Here is a 25003-nt window from a genome sequence, read left to right as displayed (position 1 = left end):
ATTTTTTTAAATTATTTTTAACATTAGATGTTTTTACTATTGAGGCTGCATAGGCACACAGGGTTAATAGCGGCGGTAACGGAGTGAGTTACCCGCGGCATAACGCGGTCCGTTGCCGCTGGCATTAACCCTGTGTGAGCCGTGACTGCGGAGAGTATGGAGCGGGCGCCGGGCAGTGACTGCAGGGGAGTAGGGAGGGACTAATCAGACTGTGCCCGTCGCTGATTGGTCGCGGCAGCCATGACAGGCAGCTGGCGAGACCAATCAGCGAATGAATATCCGTGACGGAAGTTGCAGACAGAAAGACGGAAGTACCCCTTAGGTCATGTTCACACAATGCGTTTTTTACCGCTGAACCGCAGCGATTTTGCCGCTGCGGGTCCGCAGCTGTTTTCCATGCAGGGTACAGTACAATGTAACCCTATGGAAAACAGGAAACGCTGTGCACATGATCCTGAAATTCACTAAAAAAGCCGCGCTGAATAGCTGCGGTAAAAAAGAAGGACCATGTCACTTCTTTGTGCGGAACTGCAGCGGTTCTGCACCCATAGACCTCCATTGTGAGGTCAAACCCGCAGTAAAACCCGCAGATCAAAAATATATCTGCGGGTTTTATTGCGGTTATGGGTGGAGAAACCGCTGCAGCAGGAAGTGAGGGGAAGCGGGCGGAAGTTCGTGGGCGGAAGTGCTTGGGCGGAGTGTGTTCCGAAGAGACATGGAGGCATACCGTCGCATGGGGATCGATGTCGGCTGTTTGATAGATTTGGTATGTGTGTGTGTGTGTGTGTATCTGTGTGTGTGTGTCTGTCTATGTGTGTCTGTGTGTGTGTGTGTGTGTGTGTGTGTGTGTATGTGTCCCCATGCGACGCTAGTGCCACCACTGTGCTAAGTCGCCGTATGGGACTACTACTCCCATCCGGTATTAGGATGGGAGAGTTGTCCCTGTGTCCGGCGACTTAGCACAGTTGTAAAGTTACACAAAACACACACAATACACATACATGACACACAGTACATACAACATATAACACAGAGTATATACTCACCAACAGCACACTGGTAGGCGAAGCCCTCGATCCCCTAGAAAAAATCCCAAAATAAAAAATCAAATTCATACTCCCTGTCCGCAGAATCCATAAAACGAGTGTCCCACGCCGATCGGCTGCTCTCCGGCGATACACTGCCTGGAGCGAAGCTCCTAGCAGTGTATCGCGTACTGTTCCGGAGTTCAATGGCTCCGGCGTCTCGGTTAACGGCAGTACAGCTGCGTTGAACTTTCCCACGCAGCACTGCCATTAAGCGAGAGTGCCGGGGTCAATGACCGCCGGTAAACTCGCTCGCGCATGCGCAGTGACACACCGACAGGAACTATGGCTCCTGTCAGTGTGTTGCTGCAGCCGTGGAGAGCAGACATATCTCTGGATGTGTCTGTTCTCCATGGAAGATCTTCGTGGGACCCTCGATGGATTTCTGCGGACAGGGCCAGGGAGTATGAATTTGTTTTTTTATTTTGCGTCTTTTCAGGTCGAGGGTCTTCAGGACGGATTGAGCGTTCAATAAAATATGGTCAAAAAGTGGGTGTCTTTATTTCATTAAAATATTTTTTTTCTAGTGTTTGTGGTTTTTTTTAACCCTTTCATTGGATTAATAATGGATAGGCGTCTTATTGACGCCTCTCCATTATTAACCGGGCTTAATGCCACCTTACAATAGCAAGGTGGCATTAACCCCTCATTACCCCATATCCCACCGCTACAGGGAGTGGGAAGAGAGGGGCTAAGTGCCGGAATTGGCACATCATTTTGATGCGCCTTTTCTGGGGTGGCTGCAGGCTTATATTTGTAGCCAGGGGGGGGGCAAATATCCATGGCCCCTTTCCTAGGCTATGAATATAAGCCCACGGCTGTCTGCGTAGCCTTTCTGGCCTAAAAATATAGGGGGACCCCAACACTTTTTTGGGGGGGCTCTCCCTTTATTTCTGAGCCAGAAAGGCTACGCAGACAGCTGTGGGCTTCATATTCTTGGCCTGGGAACAGCCATGGGTATTTTAACCTCTTCCCAGGCCACAAATATTGGCCCGCAGCAGTCTGCCTAGCCTTTCTGGCCTAAAAATATAGGGGGACCCTATGTCATTTTTTTTTTTTTTTTTTTTTTGGGGGGGGTCCCCCTATATTTTTTTTGATCATTTTAATAGCATTAATAATGGATAGGCGTCTTATTGACGCCTCTCCATTATTAACCGGGATTAATGCCACCTTACAATAGCAAAAATACGTGGCACTGAAATACGTGATACGTGGCACTTAAATACGTGGCACTGAAATTCGTGATACGTGGCACTTAAATACGTGATACGTGGCACTTAAATTCATGATACGTGACACTGAAATACGTGATACTGAAATACGTGGCACTGAAATACGTGGCACTGAAATACGTGATACGTGGCACTTAAATATGTGGCACTGAAATTCGTGATACGTGGCACTTAAATACGTGATACGTGGCACTGAAATACGTGGCACTGAAATACGTGATACGTGGCACTTAAATACGTGGCACTTAAATACGTGGCACTGAAATACGTGATATGTGGCACTAAGTCTACGTTCACATTTGCGGTCTGCGCCGCAGCGTCGGGCGCCGCAGCGTCGCCGCATGCGTCATGCGCCCCTATATTTAACATGGGGGCGCATGGACATGCGTTGCACTTGCGTTTTGCGACGCATGCGTCACTGCGGCGCACGCGTCCGGGCGCAGAGGACGCAGCAAGTTGCATTTTTGCTGCGTCCAAAATCAACCAAAAAAAGGACGCATGCATCGCAAAACGCAGCGTTGTGCATGCGTTTTGCTGCGTTTTTGTTTGCGTTGTGCGTTGCGTCGCCGACGCTGCGGCGCACAACGCAAATGTGAACGTAGCCTTAAATACGTGGCACTTAAATAGCTGGATAGAGCTGGATCCGCGGGCTGTGATCTGGCCTACGCTCAGCACTCTGCGGAGCGCTGTCATTCAAAACACGTCCACTCATTTTGGTGTTTAGTCCCAAAATGGAGGATGGAAGAAGAAAAGGGTTGGACAAGGAAATGACATCATTTCTTTTTTTTTTTTTTTCCCCACTGCAGTTAAAGCTTTATTTGTGTCAAACACAGACAATCTGCAGAGAAAACTGCATAAAAAACCGCACTAAAAACTGCATCAAAAAACGCACAAAAAAACGCACCAAAACCACACCAAAACGCACCAAAAACCGCACCTGCGTTTTCTGCCAAGAGCTGCGGTTTTTAGTGCAGAAAAACAGCAGGGAAATCAGGAACGTGTGAACATGGCCTTAGACAATTATATATATAGATAATACACATGGACAAAAGACTGTACAACAATTAAGAACTAAAAAATCTGACCATCACGACATCAGATCGCATTGGGATTGTGTACATATCTGATTTTTTCCTCGAATGGAGCCGGTCTGAGGAAAAAAATTAGCAGCATGCACGAGTTTGATCTGATATTTGGATTGCACTTGGCCATGCGAGTCAATGTGACATCTGAATGCAGTCTGATTTCCGAAGTCTCAAAGAATGGAGAAGATGAAGGCACTTTTTTTCCATATTTTCCTCATCCAAGAGAATCCAATATGAGATATCTACTATAAGATAGAAGTCTATGACAAGGCTCAAAATATTTTTGAGCGTTTTGTCAGCATTTCTGCTTCAAGAACTACAACTGGCATCTTCGTTGTTAAATGGAGATTTAAAAAAATCCAGAAAACAGAAATAAAAATGATTCCACAAATATGCAAAGAACATGCTAAAAAATTCATTGACTGTAAAAAAAATAAACATTGCAAAATCACTCAGAAAACGAAGAAAAAAGACGTTTCAGGATAACAAAAATGACAGAGAAAAGTGGCACGGTGGCTCAGTGGTTAGCATTGCAGTGCTGTGGTTCTGGGGACAAAATCTGCAAGGAGTTTGTATTTTCTCTCAATATTTCTGTAGATTTCCTCCGGGTTCTCTGGTTTCCTCCTACACTCCAAAAACCTACAGATAGGGAATCTAGATTGTGATAATGTCTGTAAAGCGCTGGGGAATTAATGGAGCTATATAAGTGAGGAAAATAAGTGCCTTCCTCTTGAAAAACTTGGTGGTTACATGATTTTCTTTCCAGCCGGATGATCCCCTGCCCCCCAGTTTTCAAGAGGAAGGCACTTATTCTTATGTATTTTTTTTAAATTCAGTGAAAAAAATAGTGAATTTCTTTGAGTTTTTCAGCATGCAAAAAAAAATCAAGTATTTGTGAAAGAAGCGTTAAAGGGGTGGTCCACGTCTAGGACAACCACTTCTTAAACTAAATGCTCGGCCCTGATAAAATATTAAAATCTATACTCCCCTCCCATGCTGGCTCCGTTCCAACGGTGTTGGCACTCGCGGTCCTTGGGCTATGATGTGATGAAATGACATGTGATGCCCAGCGCCCAATCAGCGCTGGCGTCACTGTTTCCGCCTCCTGTTGAAAAGAACATGAAGAGGAAATCTGAGATCATCTGTGGCCCGAACTCCCGCTTCATATTCAGTTTGTTCGAAGGTGAAGACAGTGATGCCAGCTATGATTGTGTGCCGGGCATCACGTGTCATTTCACCGCATCACAGCTTCAGGACTGCGAGTGCCAACACTGCTGGAACGGCACCAGCACGGGAGGAGAGTATAGGCTTTATTATTTTATCGAGGCCAAATATTTAGTTTAAGAAGGGGTTGTCCTAGGAGTGGAGAACTGCTTTAAACTATTTTAAATGAAATATTTTGCTTCTCTTTTAGAAAATTCAACCTTAAATATATGTACTGTACACACGTGGACAAAATTGTTTGTACCCCTCGTTTAATGACAGAAAAACCCACAACGGTCACAGAAATAACTTGAATCTGACAAAAGTAATAATAAATAAAAAATCTATGAAAATGAACAAATGAAAGTTAGACATTGCTTTCCAGCCATGCTTCCACAAAATTACTTAAAAAATAGAACTCATGAAATAGGCCTGGACAGAAATGATGGTACCTCTGAAAATAATGTGACAAAAGGGGCATGTTAAATCACGGTGTGTCCAATAACTAGCATCACAGGTGTCTACAATCTTGGAAACAGTGAGTGGGCCTGTATATAGGGCTACAGACACTCACTGTGCTGTTTGGTGACATGGTGTGTATCACACTCAGCATGGACCAGAGGAAGCGAAGGAAAGAGTTGTCTCAGGAGATTAGAAAGAAAATGATAGACAAACATGTTAAAGGTAAAAGTTATAAGACCATCTCCAAGCAGCTTGATGTTCCTGTGACTACAGTTGTACATATTATTCAGTAATTTAAGATCCATGGGACTGCAGCCATCCTCCCTGGACGTGGCCACAGGAGGAAAATTGATGACAAATCAAAGAGATGGATAATACGAATGGTAACAAAAGAGCCCAGAAAAACTTCTAAACAGATTAAAGGTGAACTTCAAGCTCAAGGAGCATCAGTGTCAGATCGCACCATCCGTCTTTGTATGAGCCAAAGTGGACTTCATGGAAGACTACCAAGGAGGACACCGTTGTTGAAAAAAAAAATCATAAAAAAGCCAGACTGGAATTTGCCAAACTACATGTTGACAATCCACAAAGCTTCTGGGAGAATGTCCTATGGACAGATGAGACAAAAAAATGGAACTTTTTGACAAGGCACATCAGCTCTATGTTCACAGATGGAAAAATGAAGCATATCAAGAAAAGAACACTGTCCCTACTGTGAAACATGGAGGAGGCTCTGTAATGTTCTGGGGCTGCTTTGCTGCATCTATCATAGGGTGTCTAGAATCTGTGCAGGGTACAATGAAATCTCAAGACTATCAAGGGATTGTAGAGAGAAATGTGCTGCCCAGTGTCAGAAAGCTTGGTCTCAATCGCAGGTCATGGGTCTTGCAACAGGATACTGACCCAAAAACACAGCTAAAAACACCCAAGAATGGTTAAGAGGAAAACATTGGAATATATTGAAATGGCATTCTATGAGCCTGGACCTAAATATTATTGAGCATCTTTGGAAACAGCTGAAACATGCCGTCTGGAAAAGGCAACCTTCAAACATGAGACAACTGGAGCAGTTTGCTCTTGAGGAGTGGGACAAAATACCTGTCAAGAGGTGCAGAAATCTCATTGACAGTTACAGGAATCGTTTGATTTCAGTGATTGCCTCAAAAGGTTGTGCAACAAAATATTAAGTTGAGGGTACCATCATTTCTGTCCAGGCCTATTTCATGAGTTTTACTTATTTTTTAATTCTGTGGAAACATGATTGTAAAGCAATGTCTGACTTTCATTTGTTCATTTTCATATATTTTTTATTTATTCTTACTTTGGTCAGATTCAAGTTATTTCTGTGACCATTGTGGGTTTTTCTGCCATTAAACGAGGGGTACCAACAATTTTGACCACATGTGTACTACATATTATACAACCATTGAATACAATCAATGAAGAATAGCTGCACTTCCATTAAAAAAAAAAGTGAAAAATTTTATTTATTTCAAGCTCATGAGCACAATGCTTTATTTCTGGCAATGAGACTTTTTCAAGTGAGAATGAGCCTTTTCTCTCTTGAAAAAGGAACGCTCATTGCCACTGCCAAAATGTGTACATGGACTTGGAATAAATATAATTTTACACTTTTTCAAAATGGTGTTGTTGCCATTCTTCATTGTTTGTATTTTATAGTCCAGTCGTCCGAATAAGATGTGACAAAAGTTATTATTTTGAACAACCTTGTTTAAATACATCACTTAAAATAAGGGAATATTAAACACACATACTTTTGTACTTTTTGGCATTGTAACATGTCATCGGATTTGTGCTACCCAAAAGACAGGCAGCATGAGTCTCTGAGATGGGGCTTGACATGTCTCGTCTCCGGTTATGTAAAAAAAAAGATAGATCGACACAGAGAAAATCATTGTCTCAAAAAGTAAAAAAAAAAAAATTCTTAAACTATATAAACAATAAGAGACATAAAAATGATAATGCTGGCTCTCAAAAATTTTAGTGAAATTGTCGAGCTGGACAAGTCAAGGGCCAGTCTATTAAATGCCTTATTCTGTACAGTATTTGGTAGATAACATCTTTAGATACTTCATAAATTTTAAATGAAATATCACCTACATAATCCAGCAAAAAGTACACCGCCTCAAAAATGCTAAAATAAACAAATCACCGGGACCAAATGGCATTCACCCCAGAGTTTTGCACCAATTAGGTGTCATGAAAAATCATTATTTCTAATATTTAAGGACAGGCTGTGAAAGTCTCTATTTTGTAGGATTGGTGTATGACAAATATGGTGCCAATATTCAAAAAGAGGTTAAAAAGTAAGGCCTGTAAGAAAATACCATTGTGGTCAAAATATTTGAAAGTTTTCTAAGAGACAGAAGGAAAGATCCAGACTTGAACAGTGTAAGGCCGCTAATATTGACAATCTTGACTTTTCAACGGTATCAAATAAAATACCATATAAAAGGTTGGTGCATAAAATTAGAACAATGAGACTAGTTATAAATGTTTGTAATTGGGTTAAAAACTGGTTAAGTGATAGAAACCAAAGAGAGGTTATTAATGGAACACAATCTGACTGTGTCACAGTTAACTATGAGGTACCGCAGGGGTCAGTATTGGGCCCTCTTATTTCAAATATGTTTATCAATGATCTTGTTGAGGGCACACAGAGTAGCATTTCAGTATTTTCAGATGATACTAAACTGTATAAAGTAATTAACAAAGGATGATGACAATTTAATATTACAAAGGGATTTGGGAAACGGAAGCATTGAGCCAAGAAATGCCAATTGAAATTTAATGTAGATAAATATAAGGACATGAACTTGGCAGAGGAAACAAAATATATAATTACAATTATGTACTAAATAGTAAAGCACTGTGTAAACAGTCACTGAAAAAGATGTGGGTGCATGGGTGGGCAGCAAACTCAACTTTACTGATCAGTGCCAGGCAGTGCCAGGCAGCTGCTGCTAAGGCTAAAAAAATAATGGGATGCATTAAAGAGGTTTTACTACAATAATAAATCCATACTATTTCAAAATTGCCTCATTTTTCTATGATAGGTAGCTAACAATATGGTTCGTCCCGTAGGCTTCTTTGGCACTGATCAAGCATGTGCAAATACCGGGAAACGATACAGTGTGAGTAGCGCTCATAACTAAGATCAAAAAGAAAATTCATCTGAGGGAGACAGAAAGCACTTTTCTATGCACCTATCTAGCTGAACTATCGACAAGAACCGTAAGGGAGGGCTTACGCATGACGCATGACTGCTTGTACTGTGCATTCCTCAGTCAGACAGTGTTGTTCTTTAGAATTGTCTGGCTGAATAATACAAGCCATCAGTCACGGAAAAAGAGCTCACGGTGGTTTCTCGGTGATAGTACAGCCAGACAAGTGCATAGAGTGCCGCTCACTGTATCCTTTGTATGAATAATCTGATTTGCTTTCTGTGCAGTGTTATGAGCGCTACTCATAGTGAGTTGTGTGTTCCCGGTATCTGCACATATACGGTAACGCATTTATTGCAGAAAATATCTGTGCCTGCTTGCCCAGAGCAGAAGTCTGCCACTGGACGAACTATATCGTTAGCAGCCGGTGATAGAAAAATGATGCTACTGTGAATATGAATTGGGTTTGAAAAGTTTATTGTATTTCCAAGATCTGAATTCACTATTAGTGTAAAACAACCTTAAAAAGAATCATAGATGCTCATAACAAGAACACGGTTTTGCCTCCATACAAGTCACTAGTGCAGCCACAATTAGAATACTATGTACAGTTTTGGCCACCAATATATAGCTGACCTAGAGCGGGTGCAGAGAAGAGCGACGAAGGTTTATAAGGGAATAGGTGGACTACAATACCAAGAAAGGTTATCAAGCTTGGGGATATTCAGGAAAAACGAAGGCTTAGGGGCGATCTTATTACAATGTACAGATATACACAGGGACAGTACAGAGATCTTTCTAATGAGATTTTTACAGACTTGCAATCAAAACCAAAGGGATTTCCTCTACTTCTAAAGGGAAAAGGTGGTATCATCATCCTCATCTTCATTTCTTTATAGTAAGAGCAGTGAGACTATGGGACTCACTGCCACATGTGATAATTCACAAAACAATTTCAATGAGGCTCTGGATATCTACATTTTTGAAAAATAGAATATTACAGGTTATGATTTTTAGATTCTACAATCAGTTGCTGATCCTGGGAACTAGTCTAATTGGCATATATATTGTCGAGAAACAATTTTTCCCCTAAATGGGGCCAATATCTTCTGCCTCACGGGGTCTTGCCTTCTTCTAGATCAACTCTTACAGTTGTGCTCAAAAGTTTACATACCCCAGCAGAATTTTTGCTTTCGTGGCCTTTTTTCAGAGAATATGAATGATAACACCAAAACTTTTTCTCCACTCATGTTTAGTAGTTGGGGTAAGCTATTTATTGTCAAACTACTGTGTTTTCTCATTTTAAATCATAATGACAACCCAAAACATCCAAATGACCCTGATCAAAAGTTCACATACCCTGGTGATTTTGGACTCATAATATGCACAGAAGTTGACACAAATGGGTTTGAATGGCTACTAAAGGTAACATCCTCACCTGTGACCTGTTTGCTTGTAAACAGTGTGTGTGCATAAAAGCTGAGTGAGTTTCTGAGATCCAGACAGACTCTTGCATCTTTCATCCAGCCACTGATGGTTCTGGATTGTGAGTCATGGGGAAAGCAAAGGAATTGTCAACGGATCTACGGGAAAAGATAGTTGAACTGTATAAAACAGAAAAAGGATGCAAAAAGATATCCAAGGAATTGATAATGCCAGTCAGCAGCATTCAAACTGTGATTAACAAATGGAAAATCAGGGTCTCTGTAAAAACAAAACCACAGTCATGTAGACCAACAAAAATGTCGCCCACAACTGCCAGGAAAATTGTTCGGGATGCAAAGAAAAACCCACAAATAACATCAGCTGAAATACAGGACTAGTGGTGTGGCTATTCCATGATGCACAATAAGGAAGCACTTGAAGAAAAATGGGCTACATGGTCGAGTTGCAAGAAGAAAGCCATTACTGTACAAAAGCAACAAAGTATCTCGCCTACAATATGCAAAACAGCAGAGAGACAAGCCTCAAAACTTCTGGAACAAGGTCATTTGGAGTGATGAGACCAAAATAGAACTTTTTGGCCACAACCATAAACGTTACATTTGGAGAGAGGTCAACAAGGCCTATGATGAAAGGAACACCATTCCTACTGTAAAGCATGGAGGTGGATCGCTGATGTTTTGGGGATGTGTGAGCTACAAAAGGCACAGGAAACTTGGTCAAAGTTGAAGAAAAGATGAATGCAGCATGTTATCAGCAAATACTGGATATATTTGCACTCATCATCCCGGAAGCTGCGCATGGGACGTACTTGGACGTTCCAACATGACAACATTCCAAAACACAAGGCCAAGTCGATCTGTCATTAGCTACAGCACAACAAAGTGAAGATTCTGGAGTGGCCATCTCAGTCTCTGAGGTCAAAATCATTGAGCCACTCTGGGGAGATCTCAAGCTTCACCCAACCACTAACCATGAGTGGAGAAAAAGTTTTGGTGTTATCATTCATATTCTCTGAAAAAAGGCCAAGAAAGTAAAAATTCTGCCAGGGTATGTAAACTTTTGAGCACAACTGTGGGATTCTAGGTTAAACACAATAGACATGTGTTTTCTGTCAAACCTTAAAACTATTAAACTATTAATACCATTGGCACAAAGTTTTTACAGAATGACTTGAAAAACTCTTTTTCAAAGCAAGTCGATATACTTGGATCTTGTCTCCTGGATTTACGTCAATATATCAGGTGATCATCTTGTACTTTTACTATTTTACAATAAATACATCATGACTGTTGTGGTCATTTTGCATCCTTTATACCATTTTGACCTATTGATTTCACTAAGCTGTAGTCTCTCCATCTGGCATTCCGTTGGGACGCTTCAAGTCTTGCAGTTGGACAGCAGCTGGATCCTTTTCCTTTATGGCCTGAGCTTTAAGAAGACGGCGGCGATATATTAGAAGATATCCAGGAAGGACAAATCCAGCAAAGGAAAATATTAAGAGACCAACATTTACCTACAAGAGAAGAAATATCAGATCACGTAAAAGAGAAATAATGACCAAAACGATAAATGAAAATTTGTGATTAAATTTTATTTAATCTTATGTAAACTGCATTGGTACAAAGTGGAGGTGAGCGGACACAGGACATCATATCCACTGGGCAGATGACAGCTTCTTGTATAAGAAAAAATAAATGCCTGCCCATCTCGGCTTCAACTAAACAGAAAATGTTTTTCTCTCTTATACAATAAATAAACTGCAGGCTCCCCCATGCTCTTGGGTTATATGCAAGCAACATCTTTTAAACTCAGTCAAACTTGCCAATTTTTTGAAGCAGAAGACTTTTCAGGAAAAATTGGCATTTATTTAGACAGTTTTGTCAGCTAGCATTTTTTTCGAGGGTTCTCTCATGTTTTTGTGACCTTTTTTCACTGACGTTTTGCAGGCATTTTTTACACTATATTAAATAGTTAAGCAACAATAGTAAAATGTTAAAAAAGACATCTGAGCATCTTTCAGGCTTCTTTTGAACTTTCCCATTGACATATTAAGTAGTGGTAGTAGTATCTAAAATGCTAGAATGGACATGTCAATTCTTTTAACTGCTTGGCGTTTTCTAAAAACCTGAAGGAAGCAGTTACAAGACGTTCAAAAGCCTTATAATATGCACAGCAAGTAGTTTTTACATAGAAATGTATTGGTTCATTCATATGAGCGTATTCTGTTTATCAGGTGTTTTTTTCCGCGGAATCTGCCTGAAAAGACTTGAGCACATATCCAAAACCTGCCTGCACCAACTGCAGATCCTATAGTAATAAATAGCAAGTTTATTGTCTGAAGACCTTTAGTAAGGTCAGTACCTACGAGGTAGTAGTGCAACTCCATAAAAACTCTTTTACCAAAAACCTCAGCTTTTCTGGTTTGTTTTCATGCTTTGGGCTTTCATTAATTAGTATTACATTATAAATTAATATTAGCTAAATCATTTAGTAATACCTATTTCATCCTTCCAGGCTGTTTTTATACATTGTGGTCACAGTACATTTTTTTGCTAGGATCGTGATAAAACCGCAACATTTTTGCTGCCACTGTGTCAAAATGCCACCATGGCCACAACGTGAGAACGCAACCTAGCTCTTAACATATAAATGCAGCTGGATATTACTAAGATAATGATACTACTTGGCCAAGGACACATATTTAACCTGAATGTTTCAGGGCAGGTGACCCGCCGGATCCCTGAGCTGTAATACACACCCCTGGCCAATCAGAGACTGGCTACGGATGACAGTGTGCCTGTGTCTGGGGGTGCATGGCAGCCAGTTGGGCCCAAATGGTTCTGTACACAGTGGCCTCTGTTCACACAGGATGCATAGTAGCACTGGGCAGCCCGCCATAGGGCGTCATTAATAGGCTGGAGCCAGATGCTTTGCATTCCTTGTGTGAATACGCCACATACAGAGCATGTATCTCAGTGCATTGGTGTACCACACGGCCAAACCCTGATTGAAGGCTGGCTGTTTCATTAGGTATTGCACCTGTGCATTTGCTATTTTATTTGGGTCCGCTGCACCCTGCTTGTGCATTTGTATTGAGGCCCATTTAGACAGGTAAGCATCTCTGCCTGTTTTTGGTGTATTTTCTTGAATTTTTCCTTTTTGGTGTTTTTCATGTTAGCGTAGGATTGGCAAAACGTAAGGACCCTTGGCGCGGGTTGGCGGCTTGCATATTATGGCCAGAATATCAACTAATACCTTACATATATTTATATGTTTAGTTTTGCACGTATATTTTTTGCAGGGTGCAGTTGGGCCCAAATGGTTCTGTACACTGTGGCCTCTGTTCACACAGGATGCATTTTAGCACTGGGCAGCCCGCCATAGGGCGTCATTAATAGGCTGGAGCCGGATGCTTTGCATTCCTTGTGTGAACGAACACGCCACATACAGAGTATGTATCTCAGTGCATTGGTGTACCACACGGCCAAACCCTTATTGAAGGCTGGCTGTTTCATTAGGTATTGCACCTGTGCATTTGCTATTTTATTTGGGTCCACTGCACCCTGCATGTGCATTTGTATTGAGGCCCATTTAGACAGGTAAGCATCTCTGCCTGTTTTTGGTGTATTTTCTTGAATTTTTCCTTTTTTGGTGTTTTTCATGGGGGCATGGCAGTGACATCATGCGCCATGGCATGCATGCTGATGAAAACTGCAATCTCCTGTGATGAATGTAGAAGTGTAGAAGACCCCATGCAGCATTGGAAGATGAGTAGTAAAGTTTTTTTAATGTATTGGAGAACAGGGCACAAATTCCCAGGAAAGGGCCCATTATTCCAGGAAATGGACAAGGAGGGGGCACATTATCAAAGGAAAGGGACCAGGATGGGACACATTATGGCGGAGCAATTGGTTTTCTCCGGTTAGGTAACTATTTCTCCACCCAATTCCCACTGCCACCCTCTGTTACCCTCCCTACCTTTGAGATGCACTCTGTGAGCATCTAGTCCCCCTCCAACTGGCTGTCATTTACCACCACCCAGGGCCAGCCACCACCTTCTTCGACCACTTCACCACCTGGCTACTTCTTTTCCTCTCCGCTGACATACCCATGATCATCATGGGTGACTTCAACATTCCCATTGACACTTCACTCTCAGCTGTCACTAAACTTTTATCTCTCACTTCCTCCTTTGGCATGGATCAATGGTCTTCTGCATCCACTCACAAAGATGGCCATACATTGGACCTCATCTTCACCTGCCTCTGCTCCCTATCTAACCTCTCTAACTCACTGCTCCCTCTTTCTGACCACAACCTGCTTACATTCTCTTCCCTCTCCTCTCTTTGTCTACAATCCCCACTCCACAAACTTGCACATCCTCGCAGAAATCTTAAATGCCACGATCCACACTCTCTTTCTGAATCCCTCTTACAGACATAAGTTCCTTACATAATGCGGATGCTGCTGCTTATATAACACTAATATAGCCATAGCTCTGGAATTGGTCACCGCTCTCACACATACCAAATCTTGCAAAATCAACAGACAACCCTGGAACACCAGCCTGACCAAAGAACTGATGTGGGCTTCTAGAGTTGCTGAGCGGAGATGGAAAAGATCCCACTCCAATGAGCACTTCATCGCATTCAAATAATCCCTCACTATTTTCAAGCCCACACTCGCTGCAGCAAAACACACCTACTTCTCATGTCTCATATCCTCCCTGTCTCACAACTCTATTCAACATTTTAATTCTCTCCTCCGTCCCCCAGCACCTCCTCCCTCTCCACTCATCTCAGCTGGAGACTTTGCCTCATTCTTCAAGCAGCAGATTGATAACATAAGAGAAAGCTTTGGCCTACAAGCTCCAGAGACTCTCCTCCTAACTACTCAGCCCTCCTCCTCCAAAACCAACTTCTCCGCCATTAAAGAAGATTGACTTTCCACTCTACTCTTAAGATCACATCTCACCACCTGTGCACTTGACCCAATCCCATCCCACTTCATCCCAAACCTCACCACAGTCTTCATCCCAACCCTAACCCACCTCTTCAACCTATCACTAACAACTCGTGTTTTCCCCTCATGCTTCAAACATGCCTCAATCACACCCATCCTCAAAAACCCTCTCTTGACCCATCCTCTGTATCTAGCTATTGTCCCATATCACTTCTACCCTATGCCTCAAAACTATAGGAACAACATGTCCATTTTGAACTGTCCTCCCACCTCTCTTCCTGATCCCTCTTCGACCGCTTGCAATCTGGCTTCCTATCTCTTCACTCCACCGAAACTGCCCTACCTAAAGTCACCAATGACCTACTAACTACCAAAGCCAAGCGACACTACTCGGTCCTCCTCCTCCTGGACTTGTCCTCTGCTTTTGACACAGTGGATCATTCCCTAATACTACAGACCGTCCCATCTCTTGGCATTATAGACTTGACCCTATCTTGGATCTTGTCATACTTAACAGAAAAGAACATTCAGATTCTCCCACTTGCACACTATCTCTTCACCTCACCCCCTATCTGTCAGAGTCCCGCAAGATTTATTCCTAGGTCCCCTGATATTCTCCATTTACACCTTTGGCCTGGGACAGCTCATAGAATCTCACAGCTTTCAGTATATTTCTTAACAGATCTACCTCCCTGGACCAGATATCACTTCCCTACTAACCAGATTCCCCCAATGTCTGTCCACTATTTCATCCTTCTTCTCCGCAAGATTTCTAAAACTTAATATGGACAAAACAGAATTCACCATCTTTCCCCCATTTCACTCGACCCCCCCAACGGACCTATCTATTAAAGTAAATGGCAGCCCACTCTCCCCAGTCCCACAAGCTCGCTGCCTCAGGGTAATCCTTGACTCTGATCTCTCCTTCAAACCACATATCCAAGCCCTTTCCACTTCCTGCCGACTTCAACTCAAAAATATTTCCTGGAGCCGTACAGTCCCCAACCAAGAATCTGCAAAAACCCTAGTCCATGCACTCATCACCTGCCTTGACTACTGCAACCTCCTGCTCTGTGGCCTCCCCTCTAACACTCTTGTGCCCCTCCAATCTATTCTAAACTCTGCTGCCTGACTAATCCACCTGTCCCCCTGCTATTCCTGGCCTCTCCCATATGTTAATCCCTCCACTGGCTCCCCATTACCCTGAGACTCCAGTTCAAAACCCTAACCATGACATACAAAGCAATTCACAACCTATCTCCTCCATACATCTGTGACCTCGTCTCCCAGTACTTACCTGCATGCAACCTCCGATCCTCACAAGATCTCCTGCTCTACTCCCCTCTTAGCTCCTTCCCACAATCGCAAACAAGATTTCTCCCGCGCATCCTCCCTACTCTGGAACTCTCTACCCCAAAATATCAGACTCTCGCCTACCATGGAAGCCTTTAAAAGGAACCTGAAGACCTACCTCTTCCAACAAGCCTACAATCTGCAGTAACCACCAAACCACTGCACGACCAGCTCTACCCTCACCTACTGTATCCTCACCCATCCCTTGCAGATTGTGAGTCCTCGCGGGCAGGTTCCTCTCTCCTCCTGTACCAGTCGTGACTTGTATTGTTAAGATTACTGTACTTGTTTTAGGGCAGCCTGTCATGTTCCCTAATAAAAATCCTTATATATATTCTTTTCACTATTTCTCAGATCATAATCCTCCATCAAACTGCATCGGACCCAAAAGCACCACAAATATTGGCTGGTGACTATCCCCTTTCCCTCAAGATGGCTGGACCATCATTGTAAATAAGCACCTGTACTTTGTGTCTCATCCAACTCATAGTAGATTGTAAGCTAATATGAACAGGATCGTTATTATATTGCTCTGATTATTGTATTATCTTGAACGTGGTTACTTATTACTTGTGAATGATCTGTTGAATTGTAAAATGCTGTGGAATATGTTGGAGCTATATGAATAAAGATTATTATTATATTTTAATCAATAGATATTGGACTAATAATAATGGCTGTGTCTATCCGTACAGGGATATGGTCTGATTGTACCACAGCTCCTGGACAGTTGGTAGCAAAAGAGAGAATACAGACATTAAAGCATGGGATCAAAGCTAATTATTTCCCTGTCTGTTTTAAATAATATTTTACCTCAAACAATTAATCAGCTGTGATCCCCTGCTGTAATGTCTATATTCTCTCTTTTGCTCCCCTGCCCAGGAGCTGTGGTATGATCAGACCATGTACCTGTACGGTTAGACACAGCCATTACACAGTACACAGCAGGGGCACATTTATAAGATTATCTTGGGAAAGGAACATTTTTTTAAATCCATCCAATTGTGGAACTTTTATTGTTCTTTTTTTATTCCAAGATTTGTGGATTAAAATATACTTTTGTTCGTGGCACAACCACTTTAAAGCATTCTACTGAAACTATAAAATCATATTAAGTCTTACCCAAAAACCATTCCCATGCAGAGGTCCTAGCATAGCCCTATACAGTGGTTCTTGTAGTAAGGCAAATACTGCACTGAGGAGTGACTGCAGTCCTGTAAGTGTACCAAAATGACCTGATGGGAACCTGCAATTAAAAATAAGAATGAGTAAAACTTAGTGCATCATACATAGTCTTGAATCAGAAATAATACTTAATATGTTACTAAAACAATGACCTCTATTCATCTAAGCTTTTATGCCCAAAAAGTTGTGTAAAAGCTTTGAAAAGTCGCCAAATTTTGACGCAACTTGGAGTTGCGCTAAAACTTTGCGACTTTTCACATTTTAACGCCAGTTTCTCCCATCTCTGCCAAAATGGACAGAGCTGGGGTGAGACAGGGCACGGCAGTGCAGTGACCTAACGCCACAGCTCGGCTAATTCATAATTTGTTGTGGCGTTCTCTACGCCTGACTGGAGTGATACTTCTAACGTTGCTGATAGAGGCACAATCACGTGCACTCGGCGTGCACCTCTTTGTGAAAATGGAGCATCTGACTCCCCCGCGCCTCCTAATGAAGACCGTCAAGAAAATCGCTGGACTTCATGAATCAGGGCCATTGTGTAATGAAGTCACTACATATATTGCCACATCTGTAAATGTTCACACTTTGTTCATGTACAGTACATCCACATGGTGAATACAATAAATAGCATTGCTCAGGTCTTCTATCACCATAATCGTACAATCTAATATTATCAAGTTAGCGTATCATTTTTACCAGACAGTGAATGCCATGAAGACAAAGCCTCATCTACAATAATGCCTTTTTTTTTATTTGACCCCACAAAGATAATACAATACATGATTAAAAAGTACAACTCATCTAGCAAATTACAATGTAAAGTTTTTTTTATAATATATGACTATCGACAAAAAAATAAAATAGTTAGACTTCCGGAATACACAGTGAGAAAAAATGAAAAGTCATGGTATGACGTAGTGTCTGACAGAGAGCATGCAGGGATGGCGGACTGGTGAACAATCAGAGACACTTAATTGGGTCCCTTGGAGAATATTCCACAGAATGTTGACACAATCTTCCAGGGTTATATCACCGCACCAACAAGAAGAATAAATCTGGGGGCACCATCCGATAATCCAACATTAAGGAAGATAATACACACTTGTCTGAGAACAACTCCCAAATCTGGCAGGGGAGAGGAGGAAAGTGTCAGATATTAAGTATTGGATGATCCATAGTGTCTATTCTTCCATGCAGTGGTACCAGAACCTGGTCCTTCCCAGACACAACACACAACTACACAAACCATGCCTCCTGTCCTTTTTTACATCCCTCTTTTGATCAGCCCCTGGACAGGTAGAGGTGTGCAGGACCCTCTACATAAGCATCTTTTCATATGCAACTGAACAATCTATGAAGTACAATCACTAAAGTCCGGTACATATCCATCTCCAACCAGATAGTCTTGTCTCTGGGCAGTATGTGTAGTACAATAGGTGGTGACCATGTGAATACTAATGGAGTGCTAATGATTGCCTTATGGTTCATGAAGACAGACTAAGGCCGGAGTCACACTACCGTATAATAAGGACGAGTGCTATGCTATAAAAGAGCACATAGAACTCGGACCAATGTTAATCTATGGGGCAGCTCCCATCATCGTTTTTTCTCTGCCATATTTTACGTGCGAGTGAAATTGCAGAATGCTGCGATTTTCACAGTATATCGGCCGACACTCGCCAATGAAAGTCTATGGCTGCGAGAAAAACTTGCACACCACATGGACCATTAGTGTGACTTGCGAGAAATACGCACCGGTGTCCTTTAGAAAAGCTGTACAGGTGTACAGTAAGATCACACTGACAGGTTAGAATAGCATAGATAAAATAAAGGTATACACATAGTATAGGTGTATATATATATATATATATATATATATATATATATATATATATATATATATATATATATGCATTGCTCAAAAAAATAAAGGGAACACCTAAACAACAGAATATAACTCCAAGTAAATCAAACTTCTGTGAAATCAAGCTGTCCACTTAGGAAGCAACACTGTTTGACAATCAATTTCACATGCTGTTGTGCAAATGGAATAGACAACAGATGGAAACTATTGGCAATTATCAAGACACACTCAATATAAGAGTGGTTCTGCAGGTGGGGACCACAGACCTCAACTCAGTACCAATGCTTTCTCGCTGATGTTTTTGGTCACTTTTGAATGTTGTTGTTGTTGAATGTTGGTTGTGCTTTCACACTCGTGGTAGCATGAGACGGACTCTACAGCCCACACAAGTGGCTCAGGTAGTGCAGCTCATCCAGGATGGCACATCAATGCGAGCTGTGTCAAGAAGGTTTGCTGTGTCTGTCAGCATAGTGTCCAGAGGCTGGAAGTGCTACCAGGAGACAGGCCAGTACACCAGGAGACGTGGAGGGGCAACAACCCAGCTGCAGGACCGCTAACTCAGCCTTTGTGCAAGGAGGAACAGGAGGAGCGCTGCCAGAGCCCTGCAAAATGACCTCCAGCAGGCCACAAATGTGCATGTGTCTGCACAAACGGTTAGAAACCGACTCCGTGAGGATGGTCTGAGTCCCTGACCTCCACAGATGGGGGTCATGCTCACAGCCCAACACCGTGCAGGATGATTGGCATTTGCCACAGAACACCAGGATTGGCAAATTTGCCACTGGCGCCCTGTGCTCTTCACAGATGAAAGCAGGTTCACACTGAGCACATGTGACAGACGTGACAGATGCCATGGAGAGCGATCTGCTGCCTGCAACATCCTTCAGCATGACTGGTTTGCCAGTGGGTCAGTAATGGTGTGGGGTGGCATTTCTCTGGAGGGCGCACAGCCCTCCATGTACTCGCCAGAGGTAGCCTGACTGCCATTAGGTACTGAGATGAGGTCCTCAGACCCCTTATGAGACCACATGTTATTGTGGTTGGCCCTGAATTCCTCCTAATACAGGACAATGCCAGACCTCATGTGGCTGGAGTGTGCCAGCAGTTCCTGTAAAATGAAGGCATTGAAGCTATGGACTGGGCCGCCCATTCCCCAGACCTGAATCCGATTGAACACATCTGGAACATCATGTCTTGCACCATTCACCAACGTCACGTTGCACCACAGATTGTCCAGGAGTTGGCGGATGCTTTAGTCCAGGTCTGGGAGGAGATCCCTCAGGAGAGCATCTGCCGCCTCATCAGGAGCATGCTCAGGTGTTTTAGGGATGTCATTCAGGCACATGGAGGCAACACACACACACAACTGAACATCATTTCCTTGTCTTGAGGCACTTCCACTGTAATTTGATTTTCCACTTTGATTTTGAGTATCATTCCAAATCCAGACCTCCATGGAATATTAATTTTGATTTACATTGATCATATTTATGTTTTATTGTTCTCAACACATTCCACTATGTAATGAATAAAGATTTGCAATGGAAATATTTCATTCAGTGATATCTAGGATGTGGTATTTTAGTGTTCTCTTTATTTTTTTGAGCAGTAAACCATTGCATATCAGTTAGATTTATATATGTCCCTGACTAATAATATTAATACTATGTGTGTGTAAAATTTTGGAGATGTAGGTGTTAAATTAACAAATTTATTCAGGGAAAAAGATTGTGTGGGCTCTCTCACAAACAGAGAGGGAAAGCCAGTGACTGAGGACAGATATTAATAGCCTAGAGAGGGACCATTGTTATTGCCCCCCCTAGCTTAAAACATCTGCCCCCAGCCATCCCAGAAAAGTCGCATCTGTAAGATACGCCAAATCTGGCACTTAGCCTCTCTCTTCCCATTGCCCTGTAGTGGTGACATATGGGGTAATAAGGGGTTAATGTCACCTTGCTATTGTAAGGTGACATTAAGCCTGGTTAATAAAGGGGAGGTGTCAATAACACCTATCCATTACTAATCCTATAGTAGTCAAAGGGTTAAAAAATACACACACATTAAGAATAAGGGTCTTTTAATTAAATAATTAAACACACAGGTTTTCCATCTTTATTACACTCTCAATCCAAGCAAAGCCCTCGTTCTTCTGTAAAAAATCCAAAATAAACTAGCAACAATATCCCATACCTGTCCGCCATACAGTCAAGTCCCACTCTGCAATCCATCTGAAGGAGTTAAATCGTTTACAACCGGAAGCAGTGCTAATGCTACCACCCTGACTATAAACCATGGAGAATGAATGAAAAGCTGCCTGCGCAGCCTCCGCATTTGACCGGACATGAATTCATTAACGTGGGAAATTTTCTGAACTTTTTCCCACGCTGCTGAGTTCACCTCAGGACAGGCGGGGCCGCTGCACAGCCTCAGTGACTACTGCTGATGTCACTGAGGCTGCGCTGACTCCCCGCCTGACCTGCGGCGAACTTGACAGCGTGGGAAAATGTTCTGAAACTTTCCCACGCTGAAGAGTTCATGTCCGGTCAGGCGGGGAGGCTGCGCAGTCAGCTTTTCATTCATTCCTCCGTGGTTTATAGTCAGGGCGGTAGGATTAGCACCGCTCCCGGTTGTAAACTATTTAACCCCTTCAGATGGATTGCAGCGTGGGACATGACTGTTTGGTGGACAGGTATGGGATATTGTTGCTTTTTTAGTTTGGATTTTTTACAGGTGAACAAGGGCTTCGATTGGATGTATAATAAAGATGGCAAAAATGTGTGTTTAATTATTTCATTAAAAGACTTTATTCTAAATGTGTGTGTTTTTTTTAACCCTTTCATACTATTGGATTAATAATGGATAGGTGTCTTATCGACACTACTCCATAATTAACTGGGCTCAATGTCACCTTACAATAGCAAGGTGACATTAACCCCTTATTACCCCATATGCCACCGTTACAGGGCAATGGGAAGAGAGAGGCTAAGAGCCGGAATAGGCGCATCTTACAGATGAGCCTTTTCTGGGGTGGCTGGGGACAGATGTTTTTAGCCGGGGGGGGGGCAATAACTAAGGTTAATGTCTATTAATATCTGCCCTCAGTCACTGGCTATCCCGCTCTGGCAGAGAAAATTACGACACCTAGAGCTCCAAAATTTTACACGCACACACTACTAACATTATTAGTGAGGGACATATAAAAAACGAACCATGTATGTAAACCATGTCTGATATCCTGTCGGGTTCTGTAATGATATTACAGATGCTGACAATTGAATTATCGGCTATTCTGCTATCTAGCTCTATATGAAATATAAAGATATATATATGTGTGTCTCACTGACATATATATATATATATGTATATATATATATTCAGGGTGGGCCATTTATATGGATACAACTAAATAAAATGGGAATGGTTGGTGATATCAACTTCCTGTTTGTGGCATATTAGTATATGGGAGTGGGAAAATTTTTCAAGATGGGCGGTGACCATGGCGGCCATTTTGAAGTTGGCCATTTTGGATCCAACTTTATTTTTTCCTATGGGAAGGGGGTCATGTGACATATCAAACTTACTGAGACTTTCACAAGAAAAACAATGGCGTTCTTGTTTTTAAAGTAACTTTATTCTTACATGAGTTATTTACAAGTTTATGACCACTTATAAAATGTGTTCAAGGTGCTGCCCATTGTGTTGCATTGTCAATGCAACCCTCTTCTCCCACTCTTGACACACTGATAGCAACATCACAGAAGAAATGCTAGCACAGGCTTCCAGTATCCGTTGTTTCAGATGCTGCACATCTCATATCTTGACAGCATAGACAATTGCCTTCAGATGACCCCAAAGATAAAGTCTAAGGGGGTCAGACCGGGAGACCTTGGTGACCTGGAAAGTGGATTGGTCATCGTGGGCCAGTTGAATGGCCACCAAGGTCTCCCGATCTGAGACTTTTATCTTTCCCTGGAAGACTATGTAGTTGTAGGTTGGAGTTGTGGTGTTCTGTAGTTTGCTGTTGCACATGTGTGTTTATCTCCTGGACCCTTTTCCCATTTAGTTTAGTTCCCTTTCCTCCCTGTCTCTATCTTCCTCCCCATTGTTGGTCAGTACTTTTGTATGATACATTTTTCTGTTATCCCTGTTTTGTCTTTGTGTCTAATTTACCTTTCTCTTCTGTCCCATGTCTCATTGGGTGGGAGAGGGGTCAGATTAGGGTTTTTACAGGAATATAGTAATGTTGGAGACTCGGGCCTCTCTACCTTTAAGAATACCTCCGGGGCAGGGATAGTTAGGGTCCCTGCTCCAGAGACATTTTGAGGACCCTCTTCTTTACTGAAGACCGTCACAGTGTGACACATATTTCTTACATGACTGCAGCAATGCAGAAAAAAACAACCCCCTTTTATTTCCGTGCAGTTATGTGATCATGGTAAAGCCACATTGTTCTGCATGTGAATTCATCTGAAAGCCTGTGCCGCAGGAGTCATCAGCACTTTCCAGATGTCGGGAGGGCGGAGTGCCTTACTACAAGAAGTTACTGAGAAGACGTGAATGACACATGCAGATTCCAAATCTATAATAAACTGTTCCTTCAAAATAAATGTCAGACTGTGAATTGTGTCATGTTATTAGTTTTTAATTGTAAAAGATACAATGTGAGTATATTTATATATCGATTGCTGAGCAATTGATTACTATTTATTCTCAGGGGACAACAGAACTTTTCTATAGAATTTTCAAATTATTGTCTCTCCAATGAAGCATTTTTGAAAGCTACATCTTTTTTGTAAAAGCAGAAGTAGCCACTAGATGGCAGTATAGAATAATTTATGTGCTCTTATTTATAACAAAAATAAAAGTGAAGATCCGTAATATTCCACATATACACATTACGTGACAAGAACTACTTACACTGCAGCATACAATCCCCCACAAGCCGAATGAATGAAGCCTCTAACCATCGTATGCAGGATAAATGTAAAGATCTGCCAAATACATGAAGTTAGTCAGTACAACATTCCTACCAAAATCCTACCAAAAAGGAAAAGATGACTAATATGCCAACTATTTACAGCCGAAAAATCTACATGTGCTTTCATAAAGAAAGAAATGTACTTTTGCAACTGAACATTAATTTGACACATACAATTTTCTAATACACCAAATTGTTACATTGACTATCATTAGAAGTCTATATTTTGTTCTGTAAAGGTTAAAAGAATTGTCTCATGAAGTCCTTGGTGCAACGCCAGGATATACAATCATATGTCTGATTAGAAAGTGTCTGTTTGCTGTGAACCCAGCCAATCTCTAGAATGAAATGTCAGTGGCAGTAGAAACAAGAAAGGTGTTGTCCCAGTTACCTAATAGATTTGCTTTTCTGGGTAGCTGCTTGAATATATGAAATTAATTAATATATAAATTTAGATATAAATTCATTTATTTTAAATATAAATCATTATATGTAATAAAGTAATATAGAGAGCCTAAAGCAAACCTATAAAGTGGCTTCCAAAAGTATTCACCCCTTGGCTTTTAACCTATTTTGTTACATTACAACCTGTGCTGAACTATTTTGTAATATGATTTGTGTGCGATGCATCAGCATTAAACAGCCTAAATTGGTGAAGGGCGAAAAATATAGGCATAAATTCAATTTATGGGATCAAATAACTAAAAATTGGCATGTGCATATGTATTCAGCCTTTTGCTGTAAAATTAGCTCACAACTATCTACTTAGCCTTTACTGGTTATTAACAAGAGGTGACACCCCCAAAAATGATGTTGGGGCCCCTTATTTGTAGTAACAAGCAAAGGCTAGGCAGACAGCTGCAGGCTGATGTTAACAGGAAAGGAAGAGGCCATGGATATTGGCCCCCTCCCAGACTAAGAACATAAGCGCTCAGCCGGCCCAGAAATGTTGTATTTATTTGA

At 41.8% G+C, this 25003-nt stretch overlaps 1 protein-coding gene across 4 annotated transcripts in view; it reads right to left on the bottom strand.

Moving 5' to 3' along the window:
• Positions 1–10993: 10993 nt before the first annotated feature.
• Positions 10994–25003, bottom strand: part of SLC43A1 (solute carrier family 43 member 1) — a 193673-nt gene continuing 179663 nt past the window's right edge. For all 4 annotated transcript variants that reach the window (XM_077250810.1, XM_077250811.1, XM_077250809.1 and 1 more), the window contains 3 exons: positions 23980–24053; positions 17136–17259; positions 10994–11211 (listed from right to left, as the gene is read on the bottom strand). In XM_077250810.1, the coding sequence (XP_077106925.1) occupies positions 11035–11211; positions 17136–17259; positions 23980–24053 (375 nt within the window). In that variant the 3' untranslated portion in view covers positions 10994–11034. The remainder of the gene's footprint in view (positions 11212–17135; positions 17260–23979; positions 24054–25003) is intronic.

This window comes from Ranitomeya variabilis, chromosome 4 (assembly GCF_051348905.1).
Source record: "Ranitomeya variabilis isolate aRanVar5 chromosome 4, aRanVar5.hap1, whole genome shotgun sequence".
Lineage (NCBI taxonomy): Eukaryota > Metazoa > Chordata > Amphibia > Anura > Dendrobatidae > Ranitomeya > Ranitomeya variabilis.
The sequence above is the reverse complement of the archived record's forward strand: the minus strand, read 5'-3'. Positions and strand labels throughout refer to the sequence as shown.